Source organism: Mus caroli, unplaced genomic scaffold (genome assembly GCF_978045245.1).
Source record: "Mus caroli unplaced genomic scaffold, Mus_caroli_1 scaffold_3, whole genome shotgun sequence".
NCBI lineage: Eukaryota > Metazoa > Chordata > Mammalia > Rodentia > Muridae > Mus > Mus caroli.
This window is the reverse complement of record NW_028227258.1, coordinates 135,343,688-135,367,074: the sequence shown is the minus strand read 5'-3', so window position 1 is coordinate 135,367,074 and position 23,387 is coordinate 135,343,688. Positions and strand designations below refer to the sequence as shown.

The 23,387-nt window shown below is 41.9% G+C and overlaps 1 protein-coding gene across 2 annotated transcripts in view; it reads left to right on the top strand.

The window, feature by feature from the left end:
• Positions 1–23,387, top strand: part of Spata16 (spermatogenesis associated 16) — a 344,381-nt gene that overhangs the window by 202,324 nt on the left and 118,670 nt on the right. The window contains exon 5 of one of the 2 annotated variants that reach the window (XM_085835355.1): positions 12,140–12,221. In XM_085835355.1, coding sequence (XP_085691481.1) covers positions 12,140–12,221 — 82 coding nt within the window. Of the gene's footprint in view, positions 1–12,136; positions 12,222–23,387 lie in introns of both variants that reach the window. The other variant, XM_021158236.2, reaches the window with a different exon arrangement.

The following is a 23,387-nucleotide window of genomic DNA, read 5'->3' as shown; positions in this document are numbered from 1 at the left end:
ACAAACCTAAAAGAAGACAGCCACAAGAACAAAATGTCAACTTTAACAACAAAAATAACAGGAAACAACAATTACTTTTCCTTAGTATCTCTTAATATCAATGGACTCAACTACCCGATAAAAAGACATAGACTAACAAACTGGCTACACAAACAAGACCCAACATTTTGCTGCTTACAGGAAACTCATCTCAGAGAAAAGGATAGACACTACCTCAGAATGAAAGGCTGGAAAACAATTTTCCAAGCAAATGGTATGAAGAAACAAGCTGGAGTAGCCATTCTAATATCTGATAAGATTGACTTCCAACCCAAAGTCATTAAAAAAGACAGGGAGGGACACTTCATACTCATCAAAGGTAAAATCCTCCAAGAGGAACTATCAATCCTGAATATCTATGCTCCAAATACAAAGGCAGCCACATTCATTAAAGAAACTTTAGTAAATCTCAAAGCACACATTGCACCTCATACAATAATAGTGGGAGACTTCAACACACCACTTTCACCAATGGACAGATCATGGAAACAGAAACTAAACAGGGACACAGAGAAACTAAGAGAAATTATGAATCAAATGGATCTGGCAGATATCTACAGAACATTCTATCCTAAAACAAAAGGATATACCTTCTTCTCAGCACCTCATGGTACCTTCTCCAAAATTGACCACATAATTGGTCACAAAACAGGCCTCAACAGATACAAAAATATTGAAATTGTCCCATGCATCCTATCAGATCACCATGGACTAAGGCTGATCTTCAATAACAAAATAAATAATAGAAAGCCAACCTTCACGTGGAAACTGAACAACACTCTTCTCAATGATACCTTGGTCAAGGAAGGAATAAAGAAAGAAATTAAGGACTTTTTAGAGTTCAATGAAAATGAAGCCACAACATACCCAAACTTATGGGACGCAATGAAAGCATTTCTAAGAGGAAAACTCATAGCTCTGAGTGCCTCCAAAAGGAAACTAGAGAGAGCACACATTAGCAGCTTGACAACACACCTAAAAGCACTAGAACAAAAGGAAGCAAATTCACCCAAGAGGAGTAGACGGCAGGAAATAATCAAACTCAGGGGTGAAATCAACCAAGTGGAAACAAGAAAAACTATTCAAAGAATCAACCAATCAAGGAGCTGGTTCTTTGAGAAAATCAACAAGATAGATAAACCCTTAGCCAGACTCACTAGAGGGCACAGGGAAAGCATCCTAATTAACAAAATCAGAAATGAAAAAGGAGACATAACAACAGATCCTGAAGACATCCAAAACACCATCAGATCCTTCTACCAAAGGCTATACTCAACAAAACTGGAGAACCTGGATGAAATGGAGAAGTTCCTAGACAGATACCAGGTACCAAAGTTGAATCAAGATCAGGTTAATGATCTAAACAGCCCTATATCCCCCAAAGAAATAGAAGCAGTCATTAATAGTCTCCCAACTAAAAAAAGCCCAGGACCAGATGGGTTTAGTGCAGAGTTCTATCAGACCTTCAAAGAAGATCTAATCCCAGTTCTTCACAAACTATTCCACAAAATAGAAACAGAAGGTACTCTACCCAACTCATTCTATGAAGCCACAATTACTCTGATACCTAAACCACAAAAAGACCCAACAAAGATAGAAAACTTCAGACCAATATCCCTTATGAATATTGATGCAAAAAATCCTCAATAAAGTTCTTGCTAACCGAATCCAAGAACACATCAAAACAATCATCCATCCTGACCAAGTAGGTTTCATCCCAGGGATGCAGGGATGGTTCAATATACGGAAATCCATCAACGTAATCCAGTATATAAACAAACTCAAAGACAAAAACCACATGGTCATCTCCTTAGATGCGGAAAAAGCATTTGACAAGATCCAACACCCATTCATGATAAAAGTCTTGGAAAGATCAGGAATTCAAGGCCCATACCTAAACATGATAAAAGCAATCTACAGCAAACCAGTAGCCAACATCAAAGTAAATGGTGAGAAGCTTGAAGCAATCCCTCTAAAATCAGGGACTAGACAAGGCTGTCCACTTTCTCCATACCTATTCAACATTGTACTTGAAGTCCTAGCCAGAGCAATTCGACAACAAAAGGAGATCAAAGGGATACAAATTGGAAAAGATGAAGTCAAAATATCACTTTTTGCAGATGATATGATAGTATATATAAGTGACCCTAAAAATTCCACCAGAGAACTCCTAAGCCTGATAAACAGCTTCGGTGAAGTAGCTGGATATAAAATTAACTCAAACAAATCAATGGCCTTTCTCTACACAAAGAATAAACAGGCTGAGAAAGAAATTAGGGAAACAACACCCTTCTCAATAGTCACAAATAATATAAAATATCTTGGCGTGACTCTAACTAAGGAAGTGAAAGATCTGTATAATAAAAACTTCAAGTCTCTGAAGAAAGAAATTATAGAAGATCTCAGAAGATGGAAAGATCTCCCATGCTCATGGATTGGCAGGATCAACATTGTAAAAATGGCTATCTTGCCAAAAGCAATCTACAGATTCAATGCAATCCCCATCAAAATTCCAAATCAATTCTTCAACGAATTAGAAAGTGCAATCTGCAAATTCATCTGGAATAACAAAGAACCTAGGATAGCAAAAACTCTTCTCAAGGATAAAAGAACCTCTGGTGGAATCACCATGCCGGACCTAAAGCTCTACTACAGAGCAATTGTGATAAAAACTGCATGGTACTGGTATAGTGACAGACAAATAGACCAATGGAATAGAATTGAAGACCCAGAAATGAACCCACACACCTATGGTCACTTGATCTTCGACAAGGGAGCTAAAAACATCCAGTGGAAGAAAGACAGCATTTTCAACAAATGGTGCTGGCACAACTGGTTGTTAACATGTAGAAGAATGCGAATCGATCCATTCCTATCTCCTTGTACTAAGGTCAAGTCTAAGTGGATCAAGGAACTTCACATAAAACCAGAGACACTGAAACTTATAGAGGAGAAAGTGGGGAAAAGCCTTGAAGATATGGGCACAGGGGAAAAATTCCTGAATAGAACAGTAATGGCTTGTGCTGTAAGATCGAGAATTGACAAGTGGGACCTCATGAAACTACAAAGCTTCTGCAAGGCTAAAGACACCATCAATAAGACAAAAAAACCACCAACAGATTGGGAAAGGATCTTCACCTATCCTAAATCAGATAAGGGACTAATATCCAATATATATAAAGAACTCAAGAAAGTGGACTCCAGAAAGTCAAATAACCCCATTAAAAAATGGGGCTCAGAACTGAACAAAGAATTCTCACCTGAGGAATACCGAATGGCAGAGAAACACCTGAAAAAATGTTCAACATCCTTAATCATCAGGGAAATGCAAATCAAAACAACCCTGAGATTCCACCTCACACCAGTCAGAATGGCTAAGATCAAAAATTCAGGTGACAGCAGATGCTGGCGAGGATGTGGAGAAAGAGGAACACTCCTCCATTGTTGGTGGGATTGCAAGCTTGTACAACCACTCTGGAAATCAGTCTGGCGGTTCCTCAGAAAATTGGACATAGTACTACCGGAGGATCCAGCAATACCTCTCCTGGGCATATATCCAGAAGATGTCCCAACCGGTAAAAAGGACACATGCTCCACTATGTTCATAGCAGCCCTATTTATAATAGCCAGAAGCTGGAAAGAACCCAGATGCCCCTCAACAGAGGAATGGATACAGAAATTATGGTACATTTACACAATGGAGTACTACTCAGCTATTAAAAAGAATGAATTTATGAAATTCCTAGCCAAATGGATGGACCTGGAGGGCATCATCTTGAGTGAAGTAACACAATCACAAAAGAACTCACACAATATGTATTCCTTGATAAGTGGATATTAGCCCAAAACTTAGGTTACCCAAGATATAAGATACAATTTGATAAACGCATGAAACTCAAGAAGAATGAAGACCAAAGTGTGGACACTGTGCACCTTCTTAGAATTGGGAACAAAACACCCAGGGAAGGAGTTACAGAGACAAAGTTCGTAGCTGTGATGAAAGGATGGACCATTTAGAGACTGCTGTATCCAGGGATCTGTCCTATAATCAGCTTCTAAACGCTGACACCATTGCATACACTAGCAAGATTTTGCTGAAAGGACCCAAATATAGCTGTCTCTTGTGAGACGATGCCGGGGCCTAGCAAACACAGGAGTGGATGTTCACAGTCAGCTATTGGATGTATCACAGGGCTCCCAATGGAGAAGCTAGAGAAAGTACCCAAGGAGCTAAAGGGATCTGCAACCCTATTGTTGGAACAACATGATGTACTAACCAGAACCCCGGAGCTCTTGTCTCTAGCTGCATATGTATCGAAAGATGGCCTAGTCGGCCATCACTGGAAAGAGAGGCCCATTGGACTTGCAAACTTTATATGCCCCAATATAGGGGAATGCCAGGGCCAAAAGAATGGGAATGGGTGGGTAGGGAAGTGGTGGGCGCTATGGGGGACTTTTGGGATAGCATTGGAAATGTAATTGAGGAAAATATGTAATAAAAATATTAAAAATCAAAAAAAAAACAAAGAGAGGCATTGAGCACCTACATAGACATGATTTCTTTTTATTATTATTTAAAAATAACCAAGGATGGATTGCCTCGCACTTAGCAGCCTGTGTGAGGCACTATCTGGCAGGCTTGCATGGCCTAGATCCTAGAGCAGCACTGTCCATTAAAGCCTCTGGTCACAAGAGATGTTTTGTGCCCCTCAGTATGGAAGCTAACAGCTACCGGTGACTGCCGGCTACCAAAGTTGTGCCTGTGAACCTGAGGAACTGAATTAAATTTTTAAATTTTCTTCCATCTAAATATAATTAACCTCTTGGGGATAGTAACAACCCTTTTGGCTAGCACAGGTCTAGAGAAAGAAGACAACATCAAGAAAACCATAAGTTACTATTAGGAATCCCAGCAACAAAGGGCCAACCAATACTCTGGTGGCAGAGCGCTAGGGTGGGAGTGTGAGTGTGGCTGCAAGGAAATGTGCTGAGGAGAAAAACAGAGACAGCTGACAACTGTAGGTCACCCCTCAGGAGTTCGGACCTTACTGCATGTTGTTTGCATTTTACATTGTTAACAGAATGCTACTGTAGCCAACTGCTACATGGAAAAATATGAATCGGCATAAAGATGCTTGGTGTGTGTGTGTTTGTCTGTGTGTGTCTATGTGCATGTGTGTGTCTATATGCATGTCTGTGCGTGTGACTGTGTATGTCTGTGTGTTGGAGTGAACCTGGTGGTTTGCCCTTTCTGCTCAGAATAACAGCTCCTTCTTATTATTATGTATTTATACTCAAAAGGAATATACATTTGGGCATCAATATTAATTCATCTAAAATTAATAACATATATGCATATGAATATGTAACATGTGTCATCCTGAGGAATTTTTTTTTAAGCACAGGGAGGAAGAAACAAGTTCTTAAGTGTGTTAAAATGGATAGAGTCTATAGTTAGCCAACATGCACGCACCCTTCTGAGTTTCTGTGCCCAAGAAATCAATGGAGAAGCTGCATGAGAAGCCTACACAGTCATCCTCAGACTCTGGCGGAGCCCATTTCCAGTTGTAACAGGAAGAAGGGATGGGGGGAGGATTTAAACGAATTAAAAAGAAGACCATGACACCAGCTAATGGTGAGAAAAAGGGCTGCAGAGAAAGAGCAAACCAGATGGGTTAATTAATTAACCTGGCCATGCTAACGAATGTTAACCAATGGTTGCGGAGATTTTTAGAGTTGCTCTTCTAAAGACGAAGGCCAGTCGGGTTGCGTTAGGCCTGGAGAGAGTTCTAAAGCCAGCAGATTCAAACTGCATAAGAAGCTATTTATGGCTGGGAGACTGTGGACTCGTGAGGAATTCAGAGCAGTGTCCTTCCGTGTAGGTCTTTACAACAGAATAGATTCTCATCAGTCTCATTTGAAGGGTTTAAGTGTGATCCTGCCTAAAGGCAAGGTGATGAAGGAAATGACTTTTCAAGGTCCCAGCCAGTGAGCCCGGGGAGGCCACACTGAGGGCTGCAGGCTGTAGTTCTCCTTTGTTTATGCATACCTTATTGTTCCACACCACCGTGTGGCCACACTCGGTACAAAGGCTGGAAATCTTGAAACCAAGCGTAGGCTTTCGGATATGGAGATTGTATACTCCCATGCTCTTAGAATTGCTTGCTCTGTTTGAAGATTTCTCTCTGCAAACTCAGCTGGCCTGGATGTGCTTGTACCCAGGAACCTTCCTTGACCGTAATTTAGGAAATGTAAGCTACTTCTTCTATTATCAATAACAATGTCTGATTCTTTGATTGTGCATATGCCATCCAGTACGAGCAGCACTTGAGTCACAGTAAGCTGAGTCGATGGCATAAATACTTTTTACTTATGACTGTATCTGTACATGTGCCAACAGATGCATAGAGTAAATACATGTGGCTTCAGCGACAGTTCCATAAAATGAATTCAAACAGAATATCAAAGCAATGGTAGATTTGCTTGCAGGAAAGCAATAATGGTTGACACATGACTGGAGGCATCACAGTAAACATAATCTTAGATACGCCACATCGGGCCACTGTGCCTCCTTGCACCTTCCTCTCTCATTTATGTGATAAACACGTCAGCATCCATTAGCATGTATTAAGCTCTCCTGTGAGCTAACGTGCATTGGGATTCATATTGGACAAATTAGGTTGTCTCTCCATTGTCACAACTCCTCCACTGCAAAATCACTGTTAAATGTGGACAGAGAAATCACCCTAAGGCCAGACTGCTCCAGCTCTCGTCCTAGGAGGCTAAAGCTGGTAACCTTGGGCTCTCTGGAGCACACAAATAAATAACAAATAACATAACATGCTATTGCTAATTCAATGAATACTCGTGTGATTACATGCAAGCTACATTGTTGACACAGGCACTGGAGACATAGCAATGACTAAAGCCGATAATCCCGTCTGGGTTGAGGGGATGAATTCCAGAGCCGGCCAGATAATAAAGCCATGAGGCTTTTCAGGCCACAGGCTCTGACGCTCTGTGGTGGGCTCCAGTGCCATTGCTGGCAGCAAGAGGATGTGTGGGCCACGCACACAGGAGCGAGCATCACTGAAATTTCATTTGCACACAGTGGTAGGCCAGCTATAAAGCACATATGACAGTGCTGCTCCCTGTGACAGTAGGAGACAGTGGAAGCACAAAACTACTAGAGCAGGGCCAGTGAGGTGAGTTGGTGGGTAAGGCACTCACACCAACCCTGACCGCTTAAACTCTGTCTCCAGGAAGCCCCATGCAGGAAGGAGAAACTTGGTCTCCTGCAAGATCCTTACTGGAGGAAGTAAGATGTGTCAGTGCCCCATAGCAAGGGTAAATGACACCTTGAGGAGGTGAGCATCAGTGGGATGCTTAGGGAGAGAGATTCCTGGAGAGGGTGCCAGGTAGAAATTCCGTAGGCAGTAGCAGAGTGGCCTGCCTGGTCTTTCTGAGGAACAGCGGCTTGCAGAGTGACTGCAGCATAGTGAATTGGCCAGAGCAAATGTGGTCAAACGGGGCTGGAGAGATGGCTCAGTGCTTAAAAGCACTTGTTGCCTTTGCCAATAGGCCTCAAATTTAGTTCCCAGCACCCATAGAGGCAGTACAACCACCTTGAACTCCAGCAGAGCCAATGCCTTCTTCTTGTCTTAAAGGACACACATATACATACACACAGTCACATACTTGGTCACACACATGTCCATATATACACATAAATCTTTTTTAAAATATTAGGGCAGAGGAGTGGTTAGATGACACAGGATTCAGATGTCATTAAAAAACTGGTTTTTACTTCAGGAGATTCAAAGCCTGCTCTAACCCCATGCTTGTAATGTTGTCACTTGATCCTGGATTGAAGATAGACTAGCAGAGAAACAAGTTGTCTAGCTTGGGGGGGCCGTGGTGATAAGCCAGATAAGAGTGGGTGGACCAGGTAACAATGCTAGAGGTGTGAAGGGTGCCTTATTCTGAAGCAGGCTACTAGGTGGAGAATGAGAGAGAAGCAGGAGTCACTATTGACTCCAGGATTTGGGGATAACTACAGTCTAACCCAGCAATGACTCTAGCAGGCACATCTCAACAGGAATAAAGTAGCATGTCAAAAAGATGCCCACACTTCTACATCGATCACAGCACAAAAGCCAAGGTTTGAAATCCACCCATGACTCCATCAGTGGATGGATGGTAGAAGAAAAATGTGGTAGAGAGACATGTATACTATTTAACCAGAGAACAATGAATTCCTGCTTGTCTGCAACTATGTGGGTGAACCCAGAAGTCCTTGTGCTGAGTGTGGTACACCAGACTCTGAAGGAAGTATCATATCACACGGCCTTACCGGTGGAAGCAAAAGAAGCTAATTCTCTAGAAGTATAGAGTAGCTGAATGATTAGCAGAGGCTGGAGGGGGGAAAGAGTTGGTAGAAGGAGTTGGTCGTCAGGGACAGGTGATAGGAAAATGAGATTGTTCATGCAAGTACATAGGATGGTGAGTACAGGTTAGTATGTAGTATAATTTCAGTTTCACAAAAAGGAAGGAGTTTGAATATTTCACTACAGAGAGTGATAGGAGCTTCATCGATAGACATGCTAATTATAAAGATTTAATTATTCCACATAAACACAATGCATATATGTATATGGATATATATCCATCAAAATATCATATTGTCCTCCATAACTTATAAAATTACTATGTGCTGATATATCTGAGAAGACTACTAGGTGTTGGGGGAGAGGAAGGAAGATCAGTGCCCCACTCTGGTTCTGTTCCACTGGATACCACTTGGGCATCCAAGCAGAAATGTTGAGAAGTAGCAAGGCTGAGAAGTTAGCTTCCAGAAGATTACAGTAATTCAGAAAGTGGTTTAGACTGATGGCAGAAGTCTTGAATTGCCATATATATTTGGTACTTAAAACCACGAAACCCATGTGCTCACCAAGGAAATGAAAACAAAAGAAAGAGACAAGGCCCAAGCATTGAACCCTGAGAGTACCCCAAAAGTAGGAATTCAAGGAGGTGAGAAGAGCCCTGGAAAAAGAGCCTCAAGAGAGTGACAAGTCATAGGGGAAAACCAGAAAGAAAGCCAAGCAGGAAGTGATGTCATCCCTGTACCCAGTGCATGTCACATAGAACAGAGGAGAGCCACCACCCTGGGCAATATGAAACCTTCTAGTGACACTGGAAGAAATAGAGTCCCGCTTGCTTTCACTCAGGGAGTAATTCCACCTAAAGGGTGCATGCAGCTTCTTAAAAAGGGCTTCTGTTGGTAAGTCTGCCTTTGTTTGGTTTATTTAATGGAGAAGAAAGGAAGGCAGTAACTGGAGGAGGCAAGGAAACCAGCTTAGGATAGGAAGGTCATCTTTGTGAGCTGCCAGGAAGCCTCCAGGAGGAAAGGGGAATCTGGGAGAGAAGCGCAAGGAAGAGTGGGAGAATTGTTCGAGTAGTTCCCATGGCTGGCTCAATTGACTGAGATCCTGTGTGGAAGCTGGTGTGTTGGGTTCATGCTCTACCCTGCAAAGTGCTCCGTGTGCTGCTTAGCAGTTACAAACTGACAGATGATAAAGTCCTAACTTCAATAAAGGGACTGTGCTCCTGTGATCTTCTGACCAGATAACAAATACTCTCTGCTGAGCAACGCATGGAATGCGTACAGTGAAACAGAGGCAGAGTGACCCTGAATCATGCTGACTGGCATTCAGGACAGATCCCTGATGGAGAGCAGGAAGGAGAGTGGCAAATGTTTGCATTTGATTTGCATGGCAAGTCTGCCAGAGCATGGGTCTCCCATGGGACTTCAATCCTTAGAGATGCTCAGTGGTAGGGTTGGCTGTCTTTGTCCTTTAAAAAAAAAAAGTCAAGTCAATGAAAATGACTTGGCTCACAAATATCACAAGGCATAATGCTTCCATCCCTTGTCATATTTCTCCACAGACTTGCACTGGTTCCTGGGGCTGATCTGTGGAGCAGGGCTCTGACAGGAAGCAGAGGAAGGCAGGTGGCCGCCATGTCCATGGGGAAGCAGATGCAATGCACAAAGCTTTCTGATTTACCTCCCAAATTGAACTTATTTTTGAGCCCAATTCCTAAAGCCAAATTCCAGTAGAAGGAGGAATCAGAACACAGATTCTCTAGCATGGCAACAGAGTCCCCAACTCCTAGAAAAACAGCTAGTGCAGCCCTGGGGAATGCGTTTCCTCCACTTTGTTCCTGTTCATCCCTTCAATTCAGAACTGACAGCCGAGCGTGTTAGGTTACAGGCACCTGCATGGCAAGCTGACTCGCTTTTGGGTCAACATGAGAAGATTTTTCCAAATACCTCTACCAAAGGCAAGCATCTGAAATGCAACTTTGCCTCCTAGTACCTGCTGTTCTTAAAATTTACCCATGTTCTATACATGTTCACACAATGTCAAAACCTCCGAGAATGCCTTGTCTTATTATTACAGCCTTTGGGAAACAGGACAGGGTTCTTAGAAGCTAACTGTCCTTCACTGGAATGTTAACGGACACCCCCTTTCCAATATTCCATTCGGACAAAGTAAACCTTGAGCTGGGTAGTTCACCAAATACTGCTGCTTGAAGAGTGTCGTACTCCGCACTCACATTGTTAGTGTGTTTGCCCATGTGCACACTCATGTGTGCACATGTGTGTGTGTGTGTGTGAGAGAGAGAGAGAGAGAGAGAGAGAGAGAGAGAGAGAGAGAGAGAGAGAGAGAGAGCCCACAAACACTTGTTCATGCTTGCAGAATCCAGAAGAGGACAAGAGATACGCTGCTTTCTCTCTCCCACCTTATCCCCCGAGATAGAGGCTCTTATTGAACATGGAGCTAAGTTGACAACAAGCCTCGGTGATGCCCCATCTGCATCCACAGCTCTGTGGCTAGAGACAGATGCACACATGTATAACTATGTCTGGGTTGTATATGGATGCTGGGGGTCTCGGCTCAGGACTTCATGCTTGCCCAGCAAATGACCTAACCCACTGAGCCAGCCCCATTGTTGATGTCTGAAGTCCTAATTTTTGTCTGTCCTGAGCAAGAATGTAAATGTTTTAATTCTTTGAGAAAAGTGTGATAGTAACTTTATAGATCCTGTGCCTCCGACAGCCTATATTTAGGGAAGGAACATTTCTAATTCAATTTACAGTGATGTCAAGAAACAACACGTATCTGCAGGCGAAGATAAGCAAAACACGCAGAAGTACACAGTGATAGCTCTACTTAAATAAATAAACTTTCGGTGCTAGTGATTAGGTACACAGGATTATTATATGTTTAATTGGCTAACGTGACAATTTGGAATCACTTCTAGTCACATTTAATTGGATTTGCAATCTCTGGGGAAAAAGAAATAGAGAAGCCTAGCAAAGAAACAGCCATAAAAGTAAACTGTTTTTCCAAGGGGTGCTAAGTAATGAATTAATATCCATTCCACAATAGTTTTAATATCCCCCTCAGCTTAATAAGCCCAATGCAGTGTCTGTATGCTCTGGATCCAGAAGCTAATTCAATTAGACACAAAGTTGGGAGGAAGGGGTTATCTGTTGAATTGGAGTGTTTTTTTTTCAGTTGTAGAAAGGCAAACTTAATCAAAGATAAATAATCTTTTAACTCTGGTAAAATCTGAGGTATGCTTAAACACCCACCTAATAGCTCAGAGCTGTGCTAGACTTGGAGACGGCTTAAAGTCCATGTGTAAAACGCAGCATAGAGTTGCTATGAAGTGCATCCCCACAAATACATACCTTTGGGGTCTGCTATTCTGTACATCTTTTGAGGTTTCATACAAAGGAACCAAAACAAAGCATGAAGATATCTGGCAGCCTTTAAGTGTTCTTGGGTTTTACAAATGGAAGAACCGTGTAGAAGACAGACGGCTCGTTTCTTCTACAGTTCCCATGTAGCTTGAGAAGCAAAGCTGCACTCTCTCTATCGTAAAAATGTGCTTTGCTTTTGCTTAATCTTACTGCGGTTAAATGTGTGCATTGTGAAATCTTGACTAGTGTTTGTGCATGCTGCTTACTACAGTTTTCCCGCTGCCTTATATATTCATGGTATTTTACCTCTGTTCTTGTTCCGAGGAGTGCCATGATTGCGGACTACATGTTCTGGCTCTGTGGAGGGAGCGAGCACTCTGTAAGCAAGCTCATCAAACTGTATTGGCAGGTAAAAACTGATGCGCCAGCTAGGGAGGGAGGATGGGTGCGCAAAAGACCACAGGAAGAGGGAGCTCTGGGCAAATGAATCAGACAGGTGCTGCCCAATGGCACTGCACTTATTCATAATGAAGTAGATTTCTGAAACTAATTTTAAGTGCAAAATTTAGGGTTGTTAACCCTTGGCCTGTTCTTGAGTTTTGCAACTCAGTATAAATTTTAGACATCCCTAGAACAGTGTCCCAGGCATGCTGTGATGACATATCCTTTAAAATATATTGTGTTTTTTCATACATTCTTTTTTGAGTTACAAGTTTTAAAACCAAACATCTAAAGTGATATTAGTCACATGATTTTTGGATAATGGAAGGATGAGAGGAATTAATGGACGATATTTACTATTGAAAACTGGGAAACAGCAAATATTCTGTCACTTGTTGAAGATGATAGCAGCATGTCCTCTCAGAGCCCAGGGAAGCCATCACTTCTCAGACTAGAAAGGAAAACTGGAGAATTCCTAGTCCAGTCTCCTTCCATTTAAAAGACTCAGTAGCTTACATGTTTCCATTTAAAGACTTAAAGCTCAATTTACCTACTACTAGGAAAAAAATAGATGTTCATTTTTAAATTACCCGTGTTGTACTTGAGACCTGTCATCTAAACGGGAAAATAGAAAAAGGTAAAAAAAAAAAAAAAAAGTTGGTTTCAGAAAAACAATTTTAATCCCCCAAGAAAGACATTTCTAATAGTATTTAGGTAAGTATGAAACACTAAAAAGGAATCAAAAATAAAATAAAATAAAGTAACCAGTTGTAGGGGCCGGAGACAGTGAGAGTATTTGGCTCCCAGCATCTAGCCGCTCACCACCACCTACAAACCCATTGGGGTGATGACATGACACGACACCTTCCTCTGCCCCGAGCGCACCTGCACTCACAGACACAAGCCCCACACTGACGCACACACGCATACTTTTAAATAACATTTTTTAACTAACTGTCCAGAATCGTCGCTATGAAAGCAAGCAAGCAACGTGCTGCAGACATGTGGATATTTGACTGATGGATCTCAAAGCGATCTTAAAAGAAGCAAGAGAAGATATGAATATCCAGAAGAGATCAGCAGATCTCATGTAGAGTAGGCCACTAAAAAATGCTGGGTTTAAGTTATTCACTCACTCAACAAACAAGTCCTGTGTGACTGCTGGCCTTTCTATATCAAACTAGGGGGAAATGCAGATAGTGGAGGTATAAACAAGACTTAGAGTCTGATACTTTTAAGCAAAAGAAGCGGTCTTTTCTTTAGCTTACAAAGAACATAAGATCCTCATTTTATTCACATTAAAGTAAGAAAATAACTTCCACTCAGCAATAGTGTACATCTTCACAATGGCAAAAATTAATATCACAAGTCCTTTATTTTCTTATTCTATATTAATAAGTGGAATACAAACCTTTATTGTATTCTTTTAATTGGAAGCACCTGTGTCGTGAACAGAGCCCTGACTCAAATGAGGTCTAACCTCAACTAGCAACAGTAAAATCAGTCTCCGGCTTCAGCCAAAGATGCTTCAGCAGAAAAGACGGGATGCCTGGCTCTCTTATCAGCTTCATGATGCTCCCTGACATCACGGTCTGTAGACAAACAGATCACATCAACACATCCAGTTGTGAGCAGCCATTAAACAGAGCCCAGCAAGGTGGCACCTGCCTGTCATCTATCACTAGGAAGGCTGAGCAGAAAGATCCCGGGTCTAAGAGTAGCCTGAGCTAAATAGTAAGAGCCTGCCTCAAAAAACTGGAACGGACAAGCACTACTTTCTTCTCCATTCTAAGATGAGAAGTCAGTGTATCCAGAAAGGGGCGTGGGGAAGTGTAATGACCGGTACACATGGAGATGCTCTCACGAAGCCCATTCCCATATAAACCAAGTCAGAGGATAAAAAGCACTTACTCTATTGCAGGTATCCCTAACATAAGATGGCTTGGCTTAGGGTTTTTTTCCACTTCACACTTTTCAATTCACAGTACATCATTCATCAACTTACACGAGATGGTCACTGTTTTCTTATGAGATAGCTTTGGTACTAGAAGGTTTGCCTAACAGAAACTTAATCTAAGTGTTCTGAATGTACTCAAGATAGGCAAGTCTAAGCTGCAACATTTGCTGTTAGATGTATTAAAGGCATTTCAGTATAGATGGGAGGGACCATTGGAACATAATGCCACCGTAAGTCGAAGTGCCCCTGTTATGTCCCCTTCCAAGTGCATAAAACCCCTACTCCCCTTATTAGCTTTTCTCTTTGGAGGTCTTAACACAAACTTTCAGAATATAAAAACTTGAGTGTATCTCCATCCACTCTGCGTAGGTTGACCTACATACTATCAGATACCAGAGAGCTGTTCTCTTTCATACTCACCTCTGGGACAGCTTTTCATTGTATTAGAAACATGCCCCATATCATCACTCCATCAAGGGGCAGGAAATGGCATAATAGTGTCCTATGGTCTGTGCCATATGACAGCTCTCACTGAGCCACCTCACTCTGGTTAAAGTGTTCGCACATGTTATTCTGGGATAGAATTCATTCTGCAGAGGTAAAGTGGGTTGACAATAACTACTGGGGCCCGCACACTGGCTCTGTAGCAAGATGCTCAGCCTTCTGCCACCAACTATTCTTCATGGGGAACATCTTGAAACTTCATCACAAGGCTGAGCTAAGCAGCAAAGTGGGGCTTGCTTAGCTGGGCTGGTAAGTGGTTATTTTGAAGCAGGTGCCTTATGATGTGCATGCATGTGCATATGTAGGCTCCCTCACAGAGGCCGGAACAGGGTGTCAGATGCCCTGGAACTGGAATTATGGGCAGTTGAAAGCTGCCCAATGTAGGTACTGAGAACTGAACTCTAATCCTCTGGAAGAAAAGCAAGTTTTGTTTTGTTTTGTTTTGTTTTGTTTTGTTTTGTTTTGTTTTGTTTTGTTTTACAATCCAAGCTTTCTTACTCCTAAAATACTATTATTACAAGAACTTTAAGTAGAAGCTCTCTTGTGTCTCCCAAGCCTCCAACCCCTTAGTGTAGGTTTAAATTGTGAGGGATCATATACATAGGGAGGTTGAGTTCTTCCATCTCCGGAGACCGTTCATCCATGGTCACCCTTGGCTGTGTGTTCATAACGTATTCATCAGTGTGTATGGCCTTATCTTCTGCAATGAGATGGAAGAAGATGGCTCTCTCAGTACTGCTCCTCAGATGGAATCTGAAAAGGTGGAAACAGAAATTTAGCTGCCACAAAAGACATGCAAAGAACCCCCAGGGAAGCGGGACAAGCTGCCTTCAGTTCATTCCCCACCTAAATTTTTATTTTCTCAGTTTTCTTCATCATCTTCAAGCTTCAGGCCTTCAAATCACAATCTCAGTACCTCCCAAGAATCAGATTCATTGACACAGAAAGAGACAGAGACCGAGACAGAGGCAAAGACAGACAGACAGACAGACAGACAGAGAGGCATGCTTATTTATCTCATTGCATTAGAAATTGGCCTAAGCACAATCAGAACCAGGAAAGCACTGAGAATTATGACTTTTACTCTCCTATAAGGTTGTAATTTTCCTGATATAAGCTGAAAATTTTGACATAATATCAATTTCAATGTTTCATTTTGATGACAGCAAATAGTAAAACTTGCACAAACAAAATCACCAATTGCAGATGGAATCACAGCATCCCATATGTGTATAAATACTCATCAAGAAATCCCAGCATCTTCTACTTGAATTGGTATTACATCACTTCCTTTCCTTGGGCCGCTGGGGTCCTTTTTAGGGTGACATCATCAATTTTATCTATGCAAGCAATTTCTTCCAATTTTAAGATAGACTATTTGCCATTTGTCTATAGACTGTCCCTACTGACCACTCTCGGGATCTTGTCAGCCTCAGCTCCAGGGCTGGAAAGTTCCTAGTTATTTGCCTTCAGGTGCCTCATTTACAGTTGCTGATTAGAAAAATGACAGGAAACAGGTTGCCCCTCATTGCTACTCATAGTTAACTTCAGCATCTTCACACTAAAGAGTCACCTTACTCACAAGGCTAAGATGTCAGTCATCACAAAGCTATGTTCTGGAATGAACCAATTATCAAACTGGTATAAGTTTTCTTTATTTGGAAAACATACATTAAAAAAGTAGCGAACCAGAATCCTTTCTAAGCCTCCTTTCTTCAGAAGCTTCTGTAATAGGAAGGAACTTCATGGTGGTCTCCTACATCTAGACAAAGAGCTTCTGAAAGGCTCCAGTGTTCCAATTGGAGCTCTTGGCTCTGAGGAAGCCAAGGACTTTCACAGCAGGAGGGAGCCCTCTTTGGGGATTGTTGGAAAAGCTGTCGACACCAACACATGCCTGTGTAGAGAGCCTGACATGTGGAGCCTCTTTCTGCAGTGAAACAGCAAAGGCTGAGGCAGTGCCAACTTCACAGGTCCTCCATCTGTGCAGAGAACGCTCAGACGTCCCGCCCAATTCAAGTTGTACTTGGCATTGAAATGTTCGCCATCTCAAAACTATCAATGGCCTGTATTGCTTCCTAAGGAAGCTCACTAGAAAGTTTTCTGGTTTTGTTTGTTTGTTGGGTGTGATCCTTCTGCTCCCAAAGGGTAAAGCTAAGAACTAGACTCTTCCTACTCACATGCCCCAAGAAGTCAGTGCCCTGCACTGACCCCTAAGGTATTCCCATGCACTTCAGTGTTTGAGCTGTTGATTTACACCTTCTCTTTATACAGCATTATTGCTGCAAACCCTTTTGTTCTTGATATTGGGCCTAAAGGAGACATCTGCTTCTAGCACCAGAAGCAAAAAATAGCCCTAAGCACGTTCTTATCATAGAGTGCTTCCACCATTTTGCTATAGACATTTAAACTACAGATCTTTACAATTCAGTCATGTGGGCACATTTGAAATTGGTGAATACCTTTCTCATATACTCAAATTGTCTTCATTATTCATACTCACGTGCCACTGAGTATATGTAAGCACACAACTACATGCTGGAGATACAGAGTTAAAAAGACAAACATCACTCTGTCTTGAGGGAACACACATAGCATCCCTCTTCATGAACAGTATCTCTTTCTTCAGCTCCAGTTACCCACAGTCAACAGAGGCTTGAAAATACTAAATGGGGGCCAGGCATGTTGTCTCACTCCTGTAATCCTAGCACTCTGTGGGCAGAGGCAGGTGGATTTTTGTGACTTTTAGGCCAGCTTCATCTACATGATGAGATCCAGTTCAACCAAAGACACCTAGTGAGACCATGTTGAAAGAACTGGGGGGGTGGGTGAGAGGAAAGAGAAAATGTGAAAAGGAGGAGGGGGACTAAATGTACATTAAATTGTATGCTGTTCTGAGTAACATGAATAAATCGTTTATCTATTACGTCCCACAGTAAGCATGTCAACTACCAAACCATTGATCATAGTGTACAGTACTTGTATTAAGTTGTCATATATCTTTAGTAATTGCCCCCAAGTAAGAAGCAGTGAGTCACACATGTAGAAGAGAATACATGAAGTGCATTCTTCAAGTGAAATGGTAAAGAAACAGTAAGACATTCTGAGAGGAAAAGGAAGCCACATTCCCAACTGTTCTACTTGTCTCTGTTGCTAATCTCTCATTGTGCCTAAATTATAGACTATGTTTTATGATAGATCTGTGCATGGTGGGAACATATCTAATTTGTGTAGGATTAGGTACAATCTATGGTTTCAAGCATATGTTGGGAGAGTTTTGGAATGCCTTCCTTGTGGGTTAGAGGGGAAACAATTGTATACTACCATAAGATATATGCAAGAAAAAAATTACAGGACTGTAAAATAATTAAAACACACACCACTGCTTCATATTCTGCCTTTCTTCCATGGTGCCATCAAAGCACATTGCAAAATGCCACTCAATAATAAGTTGTTTAATCAATCAATCAAATTAAAAATTAGTTTGATATGAAGCCAAAACCACTAACATCTGAGAATGCTTTTTGCTATCATTGTCTTGTAATTAAGGAATTCAGTGATTATGCAAAGAAATGCTAATTGCCCTGATTTGTTCTTGGTGTATTGTATACATGGATCAAATGTACCACACTGCACCATATATGTATATTAAATTATGTGCTGATTATAAGTTAGATACCTACACCATAAGTATTATGTATATGAAAGAAAGGAGTCTCACAGAGTATATACTACACAGTTAGTTCCCAGTGGATATCCTGAAAAATGAGAGCAACTCTCTTAATTAGTTAACGCACTTTTTAAAATGAAAAACAGCAAAAGGGGGAGATGAATTTCTTTAGTTATGAAACCATGTAACATTCTTCTGTAGACGTGCATATATGTATTAAGTTCAAAATCTGAAATGATTTTTTGGCTTCCGTTGTGTTTGTGACTCACCAGTCCATATGGAAAAGGCTACGGATTTCCAGGATTCCTTGGAATGGTTGGTTTCCATGCCCTCACAAAAGTCCCAGGAATTGGGTATTCATTGCTTCCGACCAAGTTGGTCATCCAGGAACTCGTAATCACATAGAAGCCTCTGGCGCGCCGGGCGGTGGTGGCGCACGCCTTTAATCCCAGCACTCGGGAGGCAGAGGCAGGTGGATTTCTGAGTTCAAGGCCAGCGGCCAGCCTGGTCTACAAAGTGAGTTCCAGGACAGCCAGGGCTACACAGAGAAACCCTGTCTCGAAAAAAAAAAAAAAAAAAAAAAAAAAAAAAAAAAAAAGAAGCCTCTGGCACATCCAGAGTGTCACATATTATAAGCTACCCCTGGAGTGAGGAGGGAGTTGAAACTAATAAAGCCTAACTTTCTACTCCTTTTTTTTCTTGATATTGCAAAGTCATCCCAATATTACTCATTTACTTGGTGCAAACTTACATCTCTACCTCAGAACAAAAATAAAACCTTCAACATGAAATCACAGGTAAAGTGAGGTCAAGGAGCCAGAAACATCTATCATTATATTGAATAAAACACCTACATTTTCTAGAGAAAAAAAAAAATGTGTTCCCTAGAGATGAGCCTCCCTGTGAGAAAGTTTCCCACAGAAAGGTACAAACTATAAATACCATGTGAGCATTTCAGTTAATGGCCAATATTCGTTATCTGTTTATTTAACTTGGCCTTGTCTGTCAGAGAGTTTGTAAACACAGATGCCTAGTGTCTGAAAGCAGCCTTGTTACTGCACATTCTTCAGATTAGACATAATTTAAGGAGCACCAAAGCCACTTACCCAAAGATATGTTCTCCATCAAAACCATGCATTGTGTCTAAACTCCTGGTACTTGGCACCAGCTCTCTGGACAGCCTCAGGTCAAATGCAAACTACATTTGATCTAGGAGAGCTTAGCTCAGTAATGGTGGCCTCTGAATACACTGGTGAAGAGTGGTTCCTCTAGACTCTGGAAATGTGAAACTACATCCACCAAAGGATCAGCAGTAGGAGAGAAGTGAGCTCAACTGAGACAACTTGAAAACGCCTCCTAGGCTTGAGAGATGTGGATGAAACAAAGAGACCCAGGGAAGGCACTGGGTGCTGGGACTGACTGCTGTTCACTCCCTGCAGGAAAGCAAGCAGAGATTGAGAGTGCAGGGACCTGGAGCTGCAAGCTTGGTTCTGCTGCTAACACCGGCTTCATTTCTGTATAGATCGGCTAATGCTGTGATAATGTTCTGTGCCAACCACTATAAAACTCCCAGTAACCAGGTTGGCTGAGATTCCGATGATCCAGGCTACTCTTCCTTAGGCTCGGCTCCAAGCTGAGAGAAGTGCAAGTGTGTTGCACACATCTTTCTATCTCTTTGACTGATAGCTACCTGCTGTGTATTTGTAGGAGGAAATGCAGCATTCCAAGAGAAAGCCAGAGTACCTCCAATCACTTTAATCCTATTCCAAACCTACTAGCTCCTATCAAGAAGGCCAAAGGAAGCCACATAATCCAGGAAGTTCTGCACACCACAGAACCAGGACAAAGTCTTGTATACAATATAGCTGTGTGGGGCGAGGGGTGAAGAGGCCAACAGGTATACAGGTATTGTATCTCTTAGCTTAGGCTTTTCAGTGATAAAATAGTAGGCGTACCTCAGTGGATCTCAAGCACAAGAGTCTAGTAGCAACTGAATTAGAATCTCCTGGCTTGAGTGGTAATCCTGCTTCATTTCTGTTGCTATGACCAAATTTCCCTACAAAAAGCAAGAAGGGAAGAAGGGGTTTTCTTCAGTTTACACATCAAGACTACAGTGTATCATTATGGGCAAGCCAAGGCAGAAACTTCAAACACTTACACATCACATCCATAATCAGGGAAAGAAAGAATAATGTATGCATTCATGCTTGCTTGCTCGCTTGCCCACTTGCTTGCTTGCTTGCTTATACTCAGCTTGACTCCAGTACAGTTCTGGACCCGCACCTAGAGAATGGCGCCCATATTGGGATGGATTTGCCACACTGATTAACTTATGACAGCTCCCTCCCAGGCTCACTCTCAACATCCACAATCCCTCTTTGAGACTCTTTTTCCAGAGGATTATATGATGTATGGAGTTAACAAATCAAACCATCAACAGTGGGGCCCTCTGACATATTTGCTCCACCAAGTGATTCCAATGCACTGTTCTTGGACTAAATATCTGTAAGCACATTTCCAGTTTGCTACATTCATTCCTTCAGTCTCTGCTCCAAACTTTGTCTCTGTAACTCTTTCCATGGGTATTTTGTTCCCCCTTCTAAGAAGGATTCTGAGCATCTGGGCTAATATCACTTATCAGTGAGTGAATATCATGTGTGTTCTTTTGTGATTGGGTTATCTCACTCAGAATGATATCCTCCAGATGCATCCATTTGCCTAAGAATTTCATAAATTCATTGTTTTTAATAGCTGCATAGAAAAAAAAATAGCTGCATAGTACTCCATTGTGTAAATGTACCACATTTTCTGTATCCATTCCTCTGTTGAGGGGCATCTGGGTTCTTTTCAGCTTCTGGCAATTATAAAGAAGGCTGCTATGAACATAGTGGAGCATGTGTCCTTATTACCAGTTGGAACATCTTCTAAGTATATGCCCAGTAGAGGTATTGCTGGATCTTCTGGTAGTACTATGTCCAATTTTCTGAGTAACTGCCAGACTTATTTCCAGAGTGGTTGTACAAGCTTGCAATCCCACCAGCAGTGGAGGAGTGTTCCTCTTTCTCCACATCCTAGCCAGCATCTGCTGTCACCTGAATTTTTGATCTTAGCCATTCTGACTGGTGTGAGGTGGAATCTCAGGGTTGTTTTGATTTGCATTTCCCTGATGATTAAGGATGTTGAACATTTTTTCAGGTGCTTCTCTGCCATTCGGTATTCCTCAGTTGAGAATTTTTTGTTTAGTTCTGTACCCCATTTTTTAATAGGGTTGTTTGGTTTTCTGGAGTCCAACTTCTTGAGTTCTTTATATATATTGAATATTAGCCCCCTATCGGATTTAGGATTTGTAAAGATCTTTTCCCAATCTTTTGGTTGCCTTTTGGTCTTAGATTCCTGAACCAATGGCTTGTGCTATAAGATCAAGAATCGACAAATGGGACCTCATAAAATCGCAAAGCTTCTCTTTGCTAAGTTTATGACCAGCTTAGCCTACTATACAGCTGAGCTGGAACTGCACAAGGGTAAAGCACTGGGAGGGTCTGCATCTGTCTATCTACAGTGGAGATGGAACCCGATGTTAGGCCCTTCATGCTTCCAGCTGTTGAATATGAGTAATTGTTGTCCCCATCCCACCATGAGTTACCCCCCCCCACCCAGTGTTTCAGTGCCCTTGATTGTATTCAGTGTCACAGCAGACCACAATGGACAGTGAGTTGTTCTGAAGTCAGTGGCCTGAAAAATAAATTTGTCTATTAAGATAGGCAATATTGAAATTCCCATTTTACAAAAATGTCCTTTTTTTTTTTTTTTTCAATTACAAGGCAGGCTAAAGAGGAGGTGTCCAAATTGAGATTTGAGGCAAATGAGAGCTTCTTTTCCTGGCTCTTGGGAAAAAAAGATAAATATGGAAATGAATTTCTCATCTAATTATTCATTCCTGTTTATATATTCTTTAATGATATGTTTCCATGGTTACCAGCGTTGTTAAATGCTGCCTGTGTTTCATTTTGCTTTGATGCTATTTGAGGCGGCCTGCCAGTAGGAGAGGTTCACTTTTAACTGAAAGGTGTAATGAGGCATATGTTTGATCCAAGGTTGAGTGTGCCCATGAAGGAGATAGTGACCGTGACATTGTTTGCTGGTTGTGTGACTTTGTGTAGCTCTTCAGTGGTGTTCTGTGTCCTAGGCATTCAACAGAGGAGAAGAAAAGGAAAGGCTCTCTGTGCCAACCCCTGGGGGGGGGGGTGGAGAAGGGCAGAGTCTGAACCATACACATATGTAAATTCACATCAATATGTCACTAAGATTTTATGCATTTGATTTGTCTACGCTGCCAAGTATGTGGGGTTGCTTTCCCCTCACCCTTCTCGGAACACACTACCCCACTTCTTCAACCACACACTGCATGCTTGGTGAAGAAGCCCCTTCCCAACAGAGTGGAATAGTTACTTCACCTCAATGTGAATTCAGCTGAAGTGCCATCTCTCCAGAAGCTGTTTGCCCCTGGTGCTCTAAGTCTCTGCGGAATAAATGGCTCTTTTGTCAGCCTCCAGGTCATACAAGAACTGGAGGCAGGAATCCCTGCCAATGCCTCAGAATGTGACTGCAGGGGGCAGCCCACTGACTGCCTTCCTGTGTTGGCAGGGAGCTTCAGTTGCACATAGATCTTTGAGATTCCTTAGCGAACAGTGGCAAGATGACGACTCCTCAGTCCCTCCTGGGAAACGCTTGCTCTGCCCTAGCCTGTGTAACTGTGTGAGGCTGTTAGTGGCCCTGGTTTGGTTTTGCAGTCATATCTGTCAATGACCCAGGAAACTTCTAGTCAAATTCTGTCTGTCTGTCTGTCTCTGTGTCTCTGTCTTTGTCTCTTCTCTCTTCTAAAAAAATTCTTTGGGGTAGTTTGGATTTTAGAGGAAGAAACATTTACCTCTAAATTTCTTTGCATTTACTCTCATTGGAGAATGATACCAGCTCTAGAGATAGGGGCAATCTGAGGCTCCTTCCAC